The sequence below is a fragment of the Eptatretus burgeri genome, chromosome 9 (genome assembly GCF_056783735.1).
Source record: "Eptatretus burgeri isolate ZD-2024b chromosome 9, Ebu_testis_v1, whole genome shotgun sequence".
Classification (NCBI taxonomy): Eukaryota; Metazoa; Chordata; class Myxini; order Myxiniformes; family Myxinidae; genus Eptatretus; species Eptatretus burgeri.
In genome coordinates this window covers 58,466,391-58,486,067 of record NC_140969.1, presented here as the reverse complement: position 1 = coordinate 58,486,067, position 19,677 = coordinate 58,466,391, and the positions used below count along the sequence as shown (strand labels likewise).

Genomic DNA, 19,677 nt, shown 5'->3' with positions numbered 1-19,677 from the left:
TTTGATTCAATGAATCGGGATGCCCTCTGGAGGATTCTTAGTCTTCGTGGGGTCCCACCAAAGCTGATCAATCTGATGTCTGACCTATACTCTGGTACTGACAGTGCTGTGAGATGTGGTGGTGCCATCTCTGACTTATTTCCAGTTGATACTGGAGTTTGTCAGGGGTGTGTACTTTTCCCCCACACTTTTCAGTGTTTGTATGGAGTGGATTCTGGGGAGGATGTCGGAGAGGTCAAGCTGCGGTGCATTGTTTGGGAATGTCAAGATCTCTGACCTTGATTTTGCAGATGATGCAGTCATCTTTGCGGAGACTGGATATTCTTTTGGGTGCCCTCGAGATGCAGAATGAGGAGTCTGAGCCACTGGGATTATGGTTTTCCTGGGTCAAAACAAAGATCCAGGCTTTCAATGACATCTTCGATGCTGCTATCTTGTCTGTACCTGTTTGTAGTGAGGATGTTGAGGTCAAGGAGAGATTCATGTCTCTGCTGGCTGTGAGTCAGAGGTTAATCAACGTCTGGGTTGGGACTGGGGAGTCATGGATTCACTGGATCATGGGGTGTGGCACTGTTGGTACCTATGGAGAACGATGAAAGTCTGAGTCTTCAGGTCCTTTGTGCTTCCAGTCTTGCTCTGCGGATGTGAGACTTGGACTTTGACCAGAGATCTGATACGGAGACTTAATTCCCTTGGTACCAGGTCTCTTCGGAGAAACCTTAACTATCGTTGGTCGGACTTTGTGTCCAACGAGCGGTTGCTGAGATAGACGCAAATGAGATTTGTTACCTGCATAGTCTGTGAGCATCAGCTGCGGCTGTATGGACATGTGGCTCGTTTTCTCCTAATGCTAATCCTGCTCACCAGATTCTCTTGGCACGGGACCCTCGTGCGTGGAAGATGCCAATGGGCTGACCATGTGCCTCGTGTTTGCAGCAGGTTTATCAGCATCTCCTTGAGATGGGGATTGGCCAAGCATCTGCTTGGGGGATGGCAAGACGGAGGCCCCTTGAGTTCTGGCGGAAAGTGGACGCAGCGATTTGCTGCTCTGGCGCATGCTTCCATACCTGACCTGACCTCACCTGACCTGACACGCTGCACATAAGTAGCCATGCAGGAATTGTGGGTAGATCGAGGAGTGGTGGGTGGGGTGACCTGTTTGCGGCGAATGGTTTATGCGCATGTTGACGTGCTTTTTGTGCAATTGGTACGAGATGGTTTTCGAGCTGTATTTTGCGTGTGCCTGGTGGGTAATTGTTTATGCGCACATGAAGGTGTTTTATGCATGGTTGGTGAGAGATGGGTTTAGAACTGTTTACATGTGAGGCTGGTGGAATATTGTGTAGGTGTGGCTGAAGGTGGTTTATGTGTGGCTGGTGGGAGATGGTTTTAGAACTGTTTTATGTGCGTGGCTGGTGGGAGATGGTTTTTGTGCCCACAAAAACTACAAATAGCCAATTCACAGTGGCCATAAATGTAGAAGCAGGTCTCATTTTATAAATGGCGAATATGCGGGGTCTGCAAATGTCGAATGCATAAATGTCAGGTTTCCATGGTATTATGTTTGTGGGGTAAATGGAGGAATTTCACAGGAGAGATCGGACTGTATCAAGTTGCTTGGTCCGTGGACATTTAAGAGACATCTTGATGCAAATTAATTGTGGAAACTGTGAGCTTAAGTGTTACTTATCACCACTTGGGGGGGGGGGGGTGGTGCTGTGGTAATTAGGCAGAGATTAAGGATAATTTCTCCCAGTTTGTAATTGCCCCTGTGATCTTTTCCCTATGTTTTTGTATTTCAAGACTGGCGATAAAGGGGATACCGTCCCTAAAACAACAACTACCGAGAACGTCCAAACAGGCAGAAAGCCTGCCTCCAGGGGTTACCCTGCCGAACCACACCCCTGGAGTGGATGAATGATTGGCTTGACGTTAGTAAGAGGAAGAAGAGCGCATCTCTGGAAGAAAACGGGGAAGCTGCTCATTGCGGGAAAAGAGAACACGCTTGCGCTGTTTGTGGCGGCCAGACCTAGATTGAGATAGAATCGGTGTTCTGAAAGGAGAACGAGGAGGACATTGATGAAAGGATGCAATTGAGTGGAAGGGTCTCACTGGCTGGCTACGTCTGGACACGACAAAATACAGCAGCAATTCTTGTGTCCTGCTGTGAATTTGCCCACGTGACGGAGCAAGACGCTAGTCATCGACTGTTGGGCTGAATCGTGTGGGACCAGCCTCGAAGCCTCGTGTCAAGCTATCGGGGGAAAGAGACGGTGAGGACGATCGATGCAAAAATCTGCATGGCGGTCTCTGAGCCCTGGCATCAAATATCGTAGCCCGAATTACCTCTAGTACGTTTGCCCGCCCAGAGAGCGGTGACATGCCATTTTGGGTGCATCTTCCTGCACAGTGATGAAGTGGTTTGGTGACTTTCAAGCTACTGAAACTCACTCCTGGACCCGAAGCTAAGTGCCAAAATAAAGGAGGGATTTTTCTTTGTTTTATTCTGTCCCCTTGTCTGTATTTAAGTCTTTGTGGAGGTGCCTCAAAATTAGATTTAGGTTACCTCATGTCTTGATTTGTTCCATTATAACTTGATTTTTCCGTTTATGAAATCATTATTTTTTAAAATTTGCTGATGTCCGTGTATCTGATGTGGGTTCGAGTACAACCTGTGTGCCTCCGTCCTTTGCTGCCCTTTCCTTCCCGCGCTCGCCATAATCTCCGAGAATCTTAGCTGTAAGCCTCCAAGAGAACTCTTTGGCCCTCCGTCCAGGTAGAGGCAGACCCCACTGGACACGATAATATTTCTCCACATATAACCAATCTCTCAGGTACCTTTTTGAAACTTGACGACTTGACACAACGGACCCTTACCTCTACATTCCTGCATAAATTCCAAAACGGTTCATAAATCCTTTACGGTTGGGTGCAAGCATAAAATTTCCAACTGGCTGATGTCGAGCAAAAATCATGCAAGAATGCTTTTGGAAAATAAGAATGTCTCGGGATACAATTTTTAACCAAGGCATTAATGTGAGGCTTTTGGATTGCATTTTGATATTCCACATAAAGGAAATCTCACCCAACAGCTGTGACAAAGCTGAAGCAAAGGAGGTTCAATTTGCAATCCCACCTGATCCTACCTTTTGGCTCCTATGCACAAGTTTCTGAAAGGTGATTGTTGTCTGCACAGGTGAAAACCAACCAATATGGATGCATGCAGAAGAACGAGAACTGAACAAGGTAGGTTGTGCTACATCAATGAAACAAACTACGTTTAGTTTCCAATTCCTTTTTCTGTCACTCCACCACACATTAACATCCAACTCTTCACAATGAACACTTTCAAAATCCCTCTTCCGACTAGGGCCAGAGTAAGGATGGGATTCCTCACACCGATTATGGCAGTTGGTACAAGAGCAACAAACTGGACAAGTAAGTCACTTGTTAAGTGTTTTTCTGCTTTGTTTTCATTTTGTCTGATTTTAATATGTACCAGAAACCCCAAAAATATTTAGCCTTGCCAGTTAAAAGCCAAAATATTGCAAACCTGTATTATCAGGCAATAAAATGGACTGCAGCACAACTCTCCTGCCAAACAGAGGTCTGCATCTAATGTTTGACTGCACAAGTTGAGAACAAATCGTTTTTACTCCATGCAAATAAAGGTCGACACAAACATTGGCCTCAAGCCTCATATGTTCATTTTTATTTTGGTTTATCAAGATCTGCACTGTCACACGAAGGCATGGTTGATAATTGAAATATTTTGTCGAAGAAGTAAATCTGAAGGCTAGCAGGATGGCATAGAGGTAAGCACACTCACCCCTAAGCTGTCCACTCCGGGTTTTATTTCCGGCCCAGCTATAAACTGTCCTCCCGTTGTTTCACAGGCAGGATGATTATTCATCAGTGTGTGTGCCGTCCTCCGGATGGACTTTAAATGGGGGACCCATCTCCTGGCATTAGTTACCCCACACATGTGAAGCGAAAGGCATGGTTAAGCAATTGGCCATTTGTCTGTTTTCAGTTGATGATTGAAGAACAACTTATTTAAATAGAATGTTATATTTTGAATTGGAAGACAAGTTTGCCGTTTTGCAGTACTTTGGCTCTGAATTCGTCCCAATTGCACATGCGCAGAAGGGAGTGATATAATACTTTTACTCTGTCTGTCTGCCTGGCAGTCAAACAAAATTGAAAATCATTCTAAATGGGAAATTTACTGTTTTTAACAATGTTATAAAGGACACAAACTACAGGCACGTATAATTAATGTAGCGTGGTAAATAGGGTGGTGAAATATACACTGAGTAAAATGCTGGTAAAATCTGAATTGATTTATTTATGTGCCTTTAAACCTTTATTTAAATTGAGTTATATACTTGAAAGAACACAAATCACCATCATAATACTTTCAAGAACCTCCAGTTTTGTAGTACTTTCCATACTGTTTTGCAGACAAGTTATATGGGGTCGTGTATGCAACAGGAGCTGTCAAGTACAGCTCCTGGTAAGTGGGCATGGCTTGGATGTGAGAGGGTGCTGTAACGGGGTGAAGAAGAGGCCGCAGATATGGCTATGTACGATGCCGATTGACGCTGCATTCTATGGTGATCAATTAAGCCTCCATCTCCTAAACTGTGACTCAATGTCGTCTTATTACAGTGTATATGGGTGGTAGATAAGACTGCTTCAGTAGTGCTGAACTTCTGTATATTTGTTTTTTTTAATGATCTTTAAATTAATTATTTTATTAAAACTGATTATACTTGAACAATGCATGGGGTATTATGTTCTATGAACTCTCTAGTTGGTGGATGTTAAAGATCCCACGGTGCAACCTCACCAAATTCTCGACCCTAACTAATTCTGGGAAAGCAATGAAAAACCACCCCAGTGTAACCTTTGCCAAGAAACTGCTTTTGCAGCACTGACACTCTGCAACAGAGTATGTTACATTAGAATCAGTATAAGTGATCGTTGAGCCACAAGTAGAATGAACCCTTTGGACTGTTTGGCATTCTTTATCTGAGCACAGTGCATAATGCTGGGATCCCAAGCTCCAATCACATAATGTTGATTATTCTATTGTCTAAAGTCCTTATAATTCGTGTAAAAGTACAGTGACGTACTTTCTCTGTCCTCGTGCACTTCTGTATGCAATGTGTCCAAGTTTCTCTGTGATCCGAAGAATGTAGAGAGGATGAGGGAAGGATTATTTTGGCTTTTAATCCACTACATGAACCTCCAGCTCCCACCAATTGTCCTTCATTTTGCAGTTCGACATTGGCAAGTACTCTGCGAAACCTGAGCGCCCTATACAAACGCCAAGGGAAGATGGAAGCTGCAAATATACTGGATGCCTGCACTTCTCGTTCACGCAAAGTAAAACCATTGATGTACAGATTGTATAGTCTTACAATGCACTCCCCCAACCTCACACCCAACCTCAACATACTCTACCACCCAATCACAACTTTCCTCCAGAGTCAACACATACCTTACCTTGTATGACATTTGTAAAATTTAAGGGATTTCCTTCGTCATTGCACTTGCTGAACAATTTTTAAAAATATTTTCAGAATACTTGCTTGGCATTTGACTTCACTAAATAAGTGCTAATGGCATGGGTATAATGATGCCTTTTGAATCATCAAACACACTCCATTTATTTCTGCTGAGTTGCATACATTTTCTGGCTTTAAAAAGTTGGGATAAACTTTGGGCAACTTTAATCAGGGAAGGACGATGTTGTGTGACGGTTCTGTGAACTGTCACTCCCCAGCACTGAGAGGTAACAGACAGTGGTTCCATATATATTCATTTTCCCTTCTCACTTTATACCTCCCATAACCATTAATGTAACTTCCTCGACCTCCTCTTGCTTCTCTTCTTTGCCAATGCACCTTTCCAATCCCATTTTGATTGTGAAGGTACTCACCACACACCTTCATGCTCTTTTCTTCTCACTTTTCCTTAACTCTGCCCCCCTCTGACCAATCTTCAAAAAAAAACAAAAAACGTTCTTTTACAATGTTTCAACTCCCTTTGAACTGTCTTCTCCTCCTTCTCTTCTTCTCCTTCTTCCCCTCCTCCTTCTCCTCCTTATTCTACTTCTTTTCCTTCTCCTTCTCCTCCTTCTTCTTCTTCTTCTCCTCCTTCTCCTTCTTCTTCTTCTTCTTCTCCTTCTCCTCCTCCTCCTCCTCCTCCTCCTCGATCTTTCTTCCATCCCGTGTCAAATTTCCTCATCACACCTCCCACTCCTCAAATCTTGTTCCTCCCCCTGCCCGCTCCCATCTTTATAATACCACTACCCAACCTCATCCTTCCCCTCTCCCCACCCCTCCCTTCTCCCTCCTCCCCCATGGCTGTACCCGCTCTCATCATCTCCCTTCACTCTCAAACTTTCCCTCACCCCTCCTTCTCAAATCAGCTGCCTCCTTCCCCCACCCTCTCTCTTCCGGAACTCATTCCTCCAATCTCCTCCTTCCCTCTCTTATTACTCCCCACTGTGCCTCATCCCATCACCACCTCATCTTTTGTCCTCCCCATCCGGCCCTCTCCCCTAGCTCTTCTGCAATCTCCTCTCTCCCCCTTGTCAACAACTCTCCCGACCTCCCCCTCTCCCGACCTCCCCCTCTCCTCCCTCGTCCTACCCTCCTCCCGTTCGCTGCACCCAAATCCTCCCCCTACCTCCCTCTTCTTTAACAGTGTGGACCTCAATCATCCTGGGCATTCGCTCTAACCTGACTGACATCTCTCCATACAGGTTGCCATTGACAAACCAGACATGATCGGCTTAACAGAAACTTTCCTCCTTCAAGACATCTCTAACTCCTTAGTTTCTCTCCCTGGTTACTCCCTCCTCCGGTATGATAGACCTGAACCTCGTCCTGGCGGCGGAGTTGCTCTCGTCATCAAAAACTCTATTCCTCACTTTTCATGCAGTACCCTCACTCCTCCACACTCCCAAGAATACCTCTGGCTACTGCTTCCCTCCGCTCCCACCTCTTGTTTTTATGTGTGTTGTCCCATCCACCAAACAGTGGGAACTCCATTTACATCTTGCTCGCCGAAAACATGAACCACCTTCTATCCACTCATCCCAACTCTCTTCCTCAAATGTGGTGACTTAAATTGTCATCATGCCAGTTGGCTGAATGTGGGTACCTCTCTCACCTGCCTTGGCACTTCAGCAAAGGTGTTCTGCAACTCTTTGGGACTGACACAATCTGTCAATTTCCCGATCCAGATCTCAGTCAATGGTACTCCATCTCTTCTGGATTTGATTTTGACGAATTTCCCTGTAAATGTCTGCTGTTCTTCTTCTGCCCCAATCAGTTAATCTGACCATATGCTTGTTCGTAGTTCAGTAGCCCTAAGAAGGATTTCAGTTCGTTTACATTCTTTGGTGCCGGTGCCTCGGTGATCACCCTGACCTTCTCATCCGTTGGCTGTATCCCGTTCACAGTTAACTTGTGGCTGAGGTATGTGACTTCAGCAGCAAGAAAAACGCATTTATGTCACTGTAATCGTAATCCTGCATCTTGCAACTTCTTCAAGACACTCTTAAGGTTGCAAAGATGGGTGCTAATGGAATCTCCCGTTACAAACAAATCATCAAGGTCGACCACGACTCCTGGAATCCCCACCAGCAAATTTTCCATTGTGCGTTGGAACACAGATGGCGCCTTTGACACGCCAAGTGGTAAGCGTGTGTATCGGAACAATCCCCGATGTGTGTTTATTGTGACAAATTCACGCGAAGTTTTTGACAAAACCAACTGCTGGTAGGCATGGCTGAAGTCTAGCTTTGTGAAGAGTTTCTCCCCAGAAAGTTTTGTGAACAACTCATCAATGCGCGGAATGGAGTAAGTGTCTGAGAGGGCTGCCGGATTGACTGTAACCTAATAATCTCTGCATATCCGAACTGAGCCATCTCCTTTCATAACCAGAACGATCGGAGCTGCCCAATGAGAAAATTGTACAGGTTCTATGATCCCAGCCTTTACAACTGATCCAACTCCTGATCTACCTCGTCTCTCAGCGAAAATGGTATCAGGTGGGCTTTCACAAACAGGAATTGCATTTTGGTCAATATCTAGCTCCACCTCCATTCCTTTCAGTTTTCCCAGCTCCAATGCGAAAAGATCTCCATAGTCCTTAAGGAGTTTCCTCAATTGATCACTGGCATTAAGGTTGTTCACCTCCTACCGATTCAACCGGATTGCTCGGAGCCAATCCCGTCCCAGCAGACTGGGCCCTGAACCTCTCACCACCATTTAGGTCAACTCTGCCTTCTGTGTGCCATACCTCACAGCGACTTCACATTCTCCCACAATATCCACAGGTTCACCAGTATGTGTGCGTAGTATGGTCTGACTGGGGCAGATTGTGGGTTTGTTTGGGTTGTCTGCCCTCCACTTCTCCTGGAGCAAAGCCTCACAAATTAGTGATACCAGGTCAGGTCAGGTATGGAAGCATGCACCATAATATCGCATCGCTGCGTCCACTTTCCGGCGATACTCAGGGGCCTCCGTTTGGCCATCCCCCAGGCAGATGCCTGTCTCAACCCCATCTCCTTGAGATGCTGATCAACCTGTTGTAACCACGAGGTACGTGGTCGGCCCATTGGCCACATCCACTCGCGAGGCTCCCTCGCTGAGAGAATCTGGTGAGCAGGATCAGCGTCGGGAAAACGAGCCACGTGTACATACAGCCACAGCGGATACTCACGGACTACGCAGGTAACAAATCCTATTTAAGTCTCTCAGCAACCTCTCGTTGGACACAAAGTCCAACCAGCGATAGCTAAGGACTCTCCAAAGAGACCTGGTACCATAGGAATTAAGTCTCCATCTCAGATCCCCGGTCAGAGTCCAAGTCTCATATTCATAGAGCAAGACTGGAAGCACCAAAGACCTGAAGACTCGAACTTTCATCCTCCCACACAGGTACCGGCAGCGCCACACTCAATGATCCAGTAAATCCATGACTCCACAGGCCTGACCCAGACGTCTGTTGACCTCTGACTGACAGCCAGTAGAGACATGAATATCACTGCCAAGGTAAGTGAATCTTTCCATGACCTCAACATCCTCACCACAAACAGGTACAGACAGGATAGCAGCATCCAAGATGTCATTGAAAGCCTGGATCTTAGTTTTGACCCAGGAAACCCATAATCCCAGCGGCTCTGACTCCTCAATCAGCACCTCGAAGGCCCCCAAAAGGATATCTTTTGTCTCTGCAATGATGACTGCATCATCTGCGAAATTAAGGTCAGAGATCTTGACGTTCCCAAACGATGCTCTGCAGCTTGATCTCTCCGACATCATCCCGATAATCCAGTCCATACAAGTGCTGAAAAGTGTGGGGGCCAGTAAACACCCCTGACAAACTCCAGTAACAAGTGGAAATAAGTCAGAGATGGTACCACCACATCTCACAGCACTCTCAGTACCAGAGTATAGTTCAGACGTCAGATCGATCAGTTTTGTAAGCACCCCACGAAGACCAAAAATCCTCCAGAGGGCATCGCGATTCACTGAATCAAACGCTTGGCAGAGATCAACATAGGCTGCAAGCAGCCCCTACCGAAACTTTTGTTTATGTTTGGTGAAGATGCGAAGAGCAAGGATATGGTCAATCATTGACCTCTGGTCTAAAGCCTGACTACTCTGGACGCTGGTGCTCAAGCAGATGGTGGCGAACCCTATCAAGAATTATCTGAGCAAAGTCCTTGCCCGGCACTAAGAGCAGCATCACCCCTCGGTAGTTGTTGCAGTCTTGGCGATCACCCTTCCCTTTCCATAGAGGGACAACAAGGCCCCTCTTCTATTCAGTTGGGATGATGTTTGTGTTCCAGACAGAGCAAGGAACTGCATGCAATGACACGAGTGCAGTATTTCCACCAGCTTTGAGAAGTTCAGCATGGATGCCACAGATCCCTGGAGCTTTTTTTTTTTTTTTTGTATTCCTTGTCGAGGCTCGTATGAGAGCTAACACACAACTCACAGCAAGGGGGCATGAGACAAGAGGGGTGGGAGTGGAAGGGACAAAACAGTGGGGAACAGACACATTAGGTGAACTTTGGAAGGGAGAGGGATGGGGATGGGACAGGGAACATGGCGAAGAGAAGATGGACATTACAGGGACTTTCAGGAAGGAAAGCAGGGGAATTGAAGGAAGTGGGCTTGGGTGGATTATCGGGGGTAGAAAAGATTGGTGATTTGGAGGGGGGAAGATAAGAGGTGGTGGTGAACAGCTGTTTTGAAAGCCTGGAGGGAAGAATGGGAAAGAATAGAGTGAGGAAGTTTATTCCAAAGGCGGGAAAAAAGAGGAATGAAAGAGTGAAGATGAGCAGTGATTCGTGATTTTGGTAGTTTTACCAGAAGGGGGTTGTTGGCGGACCTTGAGCACCCTGTGGAAATGTGGTGGGGACAAATCGCAGAGAGAGCGGGGGAGGGGGGGCAAGGCTGGAGAGGAGTCGGTAGAAGACAGAAAGACCACCGACCAACCTGCGGTGATTGAGTGAAAGGCCCAAAGACTCGGCTTCATTGCGGGAGATGCCGATGATCTTAAATGCCCTGGTTTAGACAGCGTGAAGCCGAGAAAGGTGGGAGCTCGGAGCACCAGCCCAGAGGGGAGAGCAGTACTCCATCAGGCTACGGACAAAAGCTTTGTAAGTGGTCAGGAGCTCAAGAGGGCCGAGGAAGGACTTTGCACGACGGAGGATTCCCAGTCGGCGACTGGCTTTTGAGGCGAGGTTGGAAATGTGACTTTCTCAGGAAAGGTCATGGCAGATAGTGAGACCCTGAAGCTTGAAAGAAAAGATTTCTTCCAGAGGATTGTTGAGAAAGTGGATGGGGGGGTTTTCTAAACGGTCCTTTCAAAGAGACATAGTGAGAGTGTGAGATTTGTCTGGATTGAAAGACATGTTCCACGTGTTGGACCAGTTTGTGATTTTATCCAGATCTGCAGTGAGTGAAGAAGCTGCTGCTTGCCGGTCTGAGGGATGACAGATGGTACGGCAGAGGGTGGAGTCGTCGGCAAAGAGAAATAGAGGGTTTCCAGAGAGTCGGAGAGATCATTGATGAAAACCAGAAAAAGAACAGGGCCCAGAACGCTACCTTGAGGAACTCCAGCCTGCACAGGAAGAGGGGATGAAAGAACTCAATTTAGGGCCACACGTTGACTGCAACAGGAGAGGAAGTCTGCGAGCCATGAGTGGAGATGGCCTTGAAATGGAGATTTACCCCATTTCAACTGGTTCACCGCAGCCTGTGTTTCCAAAAACGAAGGTGGACCACAGTTGATTGGAGGGTCAGCAATTGGGATTGTAACACCCCTGACGTCTAACTCGACAGCTGGTAGACCAGCCTGGTACAACTGTTCAAAGTAACCGGCCCAGCTACACCGAGGGACGGGCTTGGATGAACGCAATGCTCGAATTTCCCTGTAAGCTGGACGAGAATCGCTTGATTCTCGTCCAGCTCTACCCCCTCACAGATTCCTCGCACATAGGCCTCCTTGTCCGCCCTCAATGCACTTACAGTTTTACACCTCAGCTCCTTGAACAGCTCAGCTTTGCCATTTTGCCTGGCCCTGCGACTCTGGGCAATGGTAGCCAGTGTCCCTTGAGAGACAAAATTCTTCTTCGCCCTCCGGTGAGTTCCAAAACATCTACTGGCAACATCAAGGACGGTGGTCTTGAAGGCACTCCACAACTCTTCAGGATCCCCTAAAGCCCAACCCAAACAAACCCAACTCGGTTCCCAACCGAAACATACCCCAGACCCCCCAAATCTCCACTCAGCCTGTTGGCAAACTCCTCAGCTACCCTCTCATCCTTGAGCTTGCCAACATCCAGCCTTGGCTGAGATGGTACCATTCTCCTGGATTTGAGGTGCAACTTAAGAGTTGCTACAACAAGCCAGGGGGCAGTATTGAGGAACTGGTCACTCCGGTAGACCCTGCAGTTCTGGATCATCCTCCAGCGACCATCAACGAGCACATGGTTAATCTGCTTTGCCACACCACCAGCGTTGGAATACCAAGTCCAGCGATGAGCTTGTGCACGCTGAAACCATGAACCAGCCACCCTAAGTCCATGGCTTCTTGCAAAGTCAAGGGACTTGTTGCTATTCTAGTTCACAGTTCCAGACCTATGGGGACCAACACATGTCTCGTAACCATCCCTATCAGTTCCAGTCGATGCATTGAAATCCCCTAAGACTAGAAGTGTATCTCGCCTGGGGCACTAATCAACTACAGACTCGAGCGTGGCATTAAGTGCATCCTTCAGGGTGAGATCACTCGCCTCAGTCGGAGCATATGCAGAGACCAGGGAAATGACACCCAAGGAGTGACGAATCCTTCTATTCGTCTCATAATACGCTCGTTGACCGGTGTTACCTCAGTTATCGTTTTTGTCAGCTTATTGGACACAGCTACAGCAACTCCTTGGGCATGGTAACCATCAGAGTGACCAGACCAATACAGACCAATAATAGGTGTAACCACCCGCCATGATCTCGCCGCAATCCAGTCTCCGAACATCAGAGAGTACTGCAATACCGATGTCTGAATGCTTGAGCTCAGATGATAACAGTGACAGGTGATCATCCTCTTAGGGACAGGACATTCCAGGCACCCACCCAAAGGGACCGCCTCAGTTTAAAACAAGGAGACCGCCATCTGATGGACGACACCTCAGCAGCACCCCGACACACTCTCTCTCTCTCAATCTGACCCGGGAATGTTACCCCGTGGTTTCCCTCCTATCATCAAAGATTGGAGTTCCCAAAGGCTTTGCCCCAATCCCGTCATCCGGTGAGCTGCCCTGCGAAGGGAAGCTGCACAGGAGGTACTCCCACGGAGTGGGTTTTCAGATTTTTTTTTTTTTATGCTTCTGAAATGTTTTACGGTGGCCGGATTGCAAATCCTGCCACCAACCTCCTAATAAGAAGTAATCCAACTGCAGGAGGACGTCCACAAACACAGTTGGGCACTGGATATGGATTGCTGTTGGCTCACAAGGAGCTCCTCTACCCTTTGATACTACCGAAGACCTTGTATCTTTTTGCATCTGCACTTTGCTGCCTTGTACCTTCAACCTCACAACCAGTGGTTTGGATTTCACTTGGTTGCTCGATTTATGAAAAAGACTGTACGTGTCTTCTTCATTTTCCTCCTCTAACTGATATGTCTTGTATTGAGACCTTTTGCTCATTCCCTGTAGAGAGCTGTTCTTGCTCTTAGGATTGCTTTGGGTTTTGAATGACAGACTCTTGCAAAGTGACCCTTTTTGCCACATTTATAACAGTCCACATTTCTATCTGAACACTCGCTAACTTAATTATGAGCCATCCATCCACTGCAATCACATTTTACTGTGCACCCCTCTTCAAAAGATCAAGCGTGGGGGTCTGGCGGCTATTCAAACTCGTCATCTTGTTTACTGCTCCCTGATCTCGCACTACTCTGGTATGTTCGCAGAGATCCAATGCGTTCTTTTCCACCAGTTTCATTGACGAAGCCAAATTCAGGTCCTTGTCGAAATCCAACGTTGTTTCTGTCAGTAATCTGTTGGATGCGATCGTTCGTTACTCCACAGATTAACCGATCCTGTAGCATTTCCTCGAGATTACCTCCATGTTCACACCATTAAGCCAATTTAGGAAAGGCTGCGACATAATCCGAAATGGACTCACCCCCTTCTTGATTGCAGATGTTCAGTTTGTTGCGCTGCACAATCACCGACGGTCTTGGATTCCAGTGTTGTTCAATGACTTCAATCAGCTCCGAAAATGGGACGACTCCCATTAATGTCGTCTCCACACTCGTAATGTCGTTGGCTGTGAAATAGTGCTGCATACGCTCCCCATACAGCGACCACTGTTCCTTTACAGCTTTAAACTCTCCAATTGCCCCAAATGTGGCTATGACTTCAGGAAGAGAGAACAAGTCAGTCTCCAAGGCAAAATAGTTTATCCTTGTCACCAGATGTCCAGTTCTCCCAGAAACGAAATGCGTGTCAAGAGGCAAAGAGAAACACGGGTTACTAGAACTTCACCATTGTCCAACAAGATTTTAATCCGACCACCGCACAGCAGGCCCCGTCCACGCATGCACAGACGCAACATAGTAATACATCACAGTAAGGTGATTTAAGGATCATGTTTGTGGAAATGCTGCAGGTGCCTACGTCATAAAGTTAATGCTGATTTCCGTTCGCTGAATCGCCTTCCCCGCTCATATTTTCCAACTCACCCTTCCCTGACTCCACTCCACCCCCTCCCCCTCCAACAGCATCATTCCAAGCAAAATCTTGTGGTTTCTATTTACGGCAGAGTACAGTGCTTGTACGTAATATGCTTACCATCACCCACTTCACCGTTTTGTAATAGATTTAAAAAGTAAAACTCTTGTGTTTTTGTTTAATTTGCACCGTATTTATTGTATTTTCATGTTTATTTCAATGTTAACATGCTTCATTTCTACACTACATGTCCAAAAGTATGCGGACACACTTTCTAATTAGTGGATTCAACTATTTTAGCCACACCCATTGCTGACAGGTGTATACAATCAAGCACACAGCCATGCAATCTCCATAGAGAAATGTTGGCAGTAGGATGGGCCATACTTAACAGCTCAGTGACTTTCAATGTGGCACCTTCAAAGGATGCCACCTTTCCAACAAGTCAGTTCGTCAAATTTCTGTCCTGTCAGAGCTGTCCCGGTCAACAAGTGCTGTTATTGTGAAGTGGAAACGTCTCGGAGCAACAACAGCTCAGCCACAAGGTGGTGGACCACACAAGCTCACAGAACAGGACCGCTGAGTGCTGAAGCACGTAGTGTGAAAAAATTGTCTATTGGCAATTGCAACACTCACTACCGAGTTCCAAACTGACTGGAAGCAACATTAGCACAAGCACTGTTCGTCGTGAGCTTCATGAAATGGGTTTCCATGGCCGAGCAGCCGCACACAAACCTAAGATTACTATGCATAATGCCAAGCATGGGCTGGAGTGTTGTAAAGCTCACCGCCATTGGACTCTGGAGCAGTGGAAAGGTGTTCTCTGGAGTGATGAATCATGCTTTACCATATGGCAGTCTGACGGAAAAATCTGGGTTTCGTGGGTGCCAGGTAAACGCTACCTGCCCGAATGCATAGTGCCAACTTTGAAGTTTGGTGGAGGAGGAATAATTGTCTGGGGCTGTTTTTCATGGTTCGGGTTAGGCCCCTTAGTTCCAGTGAAGGGAAATGTTAATGCTACAGCATAGAATGACATTCGAGATAATTCTGTGCTTCCAACTTTGTGGCAAGTTTGGGGAAGGCCCTTTCCTGTTTCAGCATGATAATGCCCCCATGCACAAAGTGAGGTCCACACATAAATAGTTTGTTGAGATCGGTGTGGATGAACTTGACTGGCCTGCACAGAACTCTGACCTCAACCCCATCGAACATCTTTTGGATGAATTGTCATGCCAACTGTGAGCCAGACCTAATCACAAAACATCAGTGCCTGACTTCACCAATGCTCTTTTGGCTGAATGGAAGCAAATCCCTGCAGCACTGTTCCAACATCTTGTGGAAAGCCTTCCCAGAAGAGTAGAGGCTGTTAGAGCAGCAAAGGGTGGACCAACTCCATGTTAATGCCCATGATTTTGGAATGAGATGTTGGATGAGCTGGTGTCCACCCACTTTTGGCCTACAGTATATTTCTGTATTTATTTGAAAAGTAATGTTTGTTTATGGCTATTGGTGATCTTTGTCAATATTTTCTCAAAGTCAAGGAGCTGTACCCCCCCCCCCCCCCGCTTTCCCATTGGCCCTTGGTTTCCATGTCGCGGTTTCAACTATCACGGACTTTTCCCGGAACCTAACCCCCATGGTATTGGAGGGTTTCCTGTATTGTTCGGTCCCCTTTTTGTGATTGGCATCAGCATAGATGACTGAAGTGAGAAGCATTATTGATACCAGACACTAATATTTGCAGTGGACATCTGTAATCTTCAGATAAGATGAACTTTAATTTTTAAAAAAGCATCACCGACAGCAACAACATGCATCTCCTTTTCATTTTTACCCCGTGGGGTCATCCACCCCACGGGGTCTAAGCGCCACTTGCGTTCTCTCTTTTCTTGTGTACAGTTCATTTGAACGTCTATTTCTCCATTATTCGTTAACAGAATTCGATGAAAATTGACAGGCATATACTCGACACATATGCGCAGGCATTAACTGAGCCCAAAGTGCGATTGCGGACCTTCGGGCCGAGGAACGGCCCATTTTGGCCCATTTTCTTAAAATTGTTATTTCTCGGTTATTCGTGAAAGAAACGGACCAAGTTTGACAGGTATATTTTTGAGGTCACTCTGCAGATATTAACTGAGCCCAAAGTGAGATTATGGCCCTTTGGGCCGACAAACGGCCCTTTCGGCCCATTTTTTTAAAAATTGCTATTTCTCGGTTGTTCGTAAACGGAACCGAACCAAACTTGACAGGTATATTCCAGAGGTCACTCTCAAGCAATGCCCCTGGTGCGATCACTGTGTCTACTCTGTTGAATAATTCTTCTGCACTTATTTTGTCAATGCCCTTCAATACCTTAAACATCTCAATCATATCGCCTCGTAACCTCTTTCTTTCTATTGCATAAAGCCCTGTCTCCTTCAACTGCTCCTCAGCTGAGTCGAGTGAGGCCCAGAAACAATCTGTTCGCCCTGCGTTGAACCCTTCGACATGGCAGTGATGTCCTTCCTGAGTTGTGGTGACCAAAACTGCACACAATATTCTAGATGTGGCCCTCACTAAATTCCTAGGCTATGTTAACAACTCTTTTGATATATAATTGATCCCCCTCCAAATACAACTGAAAACCAGATTTGCTTCACATTTTGCTGCCTAACACTGTGCTGCCTGCTTACCTCCCATATCTCTTACCACCCCGAGATCCTTCCCTCATGTGACACACTCCAACATTACCCCTTGTATCCTGTAATCTCTATTTATATTGTTCTTCGGAAGAACTTCTTCCCCATCCCCAACACCTTACACTTGCTCAGGTTAAATTACATTCTCCAATCTTTAGCTCAATCTATGAGAGTATCAACACTTTCCTGAATCTGATCACTACCCCCTCAGCTATCCACCTTCCCTCCAAGCTTTGTGTCATCTGCAAATTTGGAAAACCTCTTCACCCCTCTCTCCAAATCATTGATGTAAATAATTAATAGTAATGGTCCGAGTCCTGATCCCTGAGTACATATAAAGTTGACAACATTAAGAGAAGAAAGAGAGGTGGGATGGAAGGGATCCATGGTGTAAGGGAGGGAAGTGACTGAGGGGGAGAGTCTGATGGGGGGGGGTTCCTTCCCCCACTCCAAATGGTAGGGGAATGTTGATTTAACCTGAAGTTTGTACATTCTAAAACATTGTGTGCAAAATGAAAGCAGTCTTATCATCTTCTTCATTTATTGATGTAATTTTTCAGTTTATAACACGTACCTCCTGAATATGTTTTGAACTTTACATTGTATAACACACAAGGAGTGTTGAGATGGGGGGTACCCCACGCTGCCTGTGAGAAAAGTACACAGCAACATGATATTATTTACGAGAAGGATATTATATTTATAAGGTTTCAGGATGTGTTGGACATTGAAAGGCGATGTATGGAGTTATTGGCCTCGTCATGGTTAACTTTTGCCTGCGAACTTTGGTCTCAAAACGGCCTTCAAGCCAACATCTCGTAGCTTAAAACCTTGCCCCGAAAACATTAAGAAACGTAGAATAACAAAAAATTGCCTAAAATAACAAAACATATTTTAAATAACATAAAAAACATAACTTTTGTTTTGTTATTGATGAAGTGACCTGGAGCCTAATGTAACTTGGATGTTATGCCTATGTTTGTTTTCCGATCCAACCCTGTGTCGGGCCTCATAATATGCATTGATCGCCTCCTTGCAATTGCCAAGGAGCTCCAAGGGAATTTTCCGGAATTCGATTGAGTAATAGGAACAGTAATTTACTTTAAAATCCATTAAAATATTAGACAGAAGTTGAAATATATTTGAAGAAATATATTTTGCAAAATCGGCTGGGCCCGGTTCAACGTTGCGTGTTACGACAGTTCGCTTCTTTTGGGGCAGACAAGATGGCGGAAAGTGCACTTCCGGTGGCTTCACGCACGAGCCGTCATGACCAATCCAGTAGTAGAGATCAGTGCTCTGCAGGCATTAACTGAGCCCAAAGTGAGATTATGGCCCTTTGGGCTGACAAATTGCCCTCTAGGCCTAATTTTTTTTTAAATGCTATTTCTCAGTTGTTCGTTAACGGAACCGAACCAAACTTGACAGGTATATTCTTGAGACCATTCCCCATGCATTAACTGAGCCCAACGTGCGATTCCGGCACTTTGGGCCGAGAAACGGCCCTTTCTGCCCATTTTCTTAAAATTGGAAATAATAATAATAATTAAATGCGCTGGGCGATGCCCAATGCAAAATTAAGTCGCAAATGATAATACGAAACTCGCCTCACTCTTGTGATGTGTTCTGGTTTCTTTTTCTGATGCGATGAAAATCTTACCAAATTTCAAAACTATCTGTCGTCCGTACTATCGCTCACCTGAGAGTTGTACAAATGAACTCCTACGGGGTATGTTCGCAATTCGAACTTGTTTTGTTCAGGACTTGTTCCATGTAAATTAAAAATCCATTAATTTCTACACCTGCACACGATGTTAGTCATTTGAAAAAGTCTGCATGCTGACAACAAAACCAGTGCAAACATTTGGAAATCTTCATCTTTTGAGTGAAAGTTAGAAACTGCTTTAATAGTTATCCCCAATTATCATTCCCTGCAGGGAGGTTTTGCAGGGAAGGCAAGTGAGGGATTAGGAGGAAATGGCATGGATTTCCAGGGAGAGATGCCTGGAACTGAAGCAAAGGCACATAATGGAAATGAGGGCAAGTGCGAGCGCAATGAGGTAAGATTTTCATTAACGATCATTTGTGGAATACCCTGCTGGCAATGCACAGCAGCTCATTTGAAAAGTCAAGGTCATTCTCAAAAATAAATCTCTCTCATTTGCAGGGTGGAAACCTAAAGCGGAGTGGCTCATTCAGTCGACTGCGAGCCTCTATCAGACGGAGTAGCGAGAAGCTTATGATGAGGTTGAAGGGTGGAGGAGGGCGAGAGACCTGTGGCAAAAACAACTGGTAAGGCTTGTGGTTCAGTGTATGTACTCGCATAACATTGTAATAAGAGAAGAACCAGGAGATGCAAATGCAAAGAAAGGACCACACCTCACAGCACTTCAGTGGAAGTTTGGGGGTGGGGGAGACTGAGGATTTAAAAGTGTTCTATACCAATGCTAGGAGTTTAAGTATTGTCATAACATTAATGACAATTGAGTAAGTATTGAGGATTATGATTATAATTGCAGAAAGTGAAGCTTAAAATGATGTGGAAAGTAATTAGAAGTCAAATTTAGGAGGTCCAAGGCATCTAATTTAGACAGGAAAAATAAATTGGGAGGTGTAGTAATCTGTAAAATATTGTTGTATCCTTAAGGAAGGAAGAGTGTAGATTTTTGTGAGGTTGTGAGTAACTGAGTTGTTGGATTGTATGTGGATCAAGGTTAAGGATAATAA

The 19,677-nt window shown here is 45.7% G+C and overlaps 2 protein-coding genes across 5 annotated transcripts in view; one reads left to right on the top strand and one right to left on the bottom strand.

Annotated features, from left to right (window-relative positions):
• LOC147020168 (SCAN domain-containing protein 3-like) overlaps positions 1–19,677 on the bottom strand; it is a 60,564-nt gene that overhangs the window by 19,789 nt on the left and 21,098 nt on the right. The gene's annotated exons all lie outside the window — the stretch shown is intronic.
• The window catches only part of LOC147020169 (kinesin light chain 1-like), a 114,140-nt gene that overhangs the window by 78,916 nt on the left and 15,547 nt on the right, over positions 1–19,677 (top strand). For all 4 annotated transcript variants that reach the window (XM_085895243.1, XM_085895245.1, XM_085895246.1 and 1 more), the window contains 5 exons: positions 3,197–3,246; positions 3,371–3,438; positions 5,286–5,391; positions 18,888–19,010; positions 19,118–19,242. In XM_085895243.1, coding sequence (XP_085751369.1) covers positions 3,197–3,246; positions 3,371–3,438; positions 5,286–5,391; positions 18,888–19,010; positions 19,118–19,242 — 472 coding nt within the window. The remainder of the gene's footprint in view (positions 1–3,196; positions 3,247–3,370; positions 3,439–5,285; positions 5,392–18,887; positions 19,011–19,117; positions 19,243–19,677) is intronic.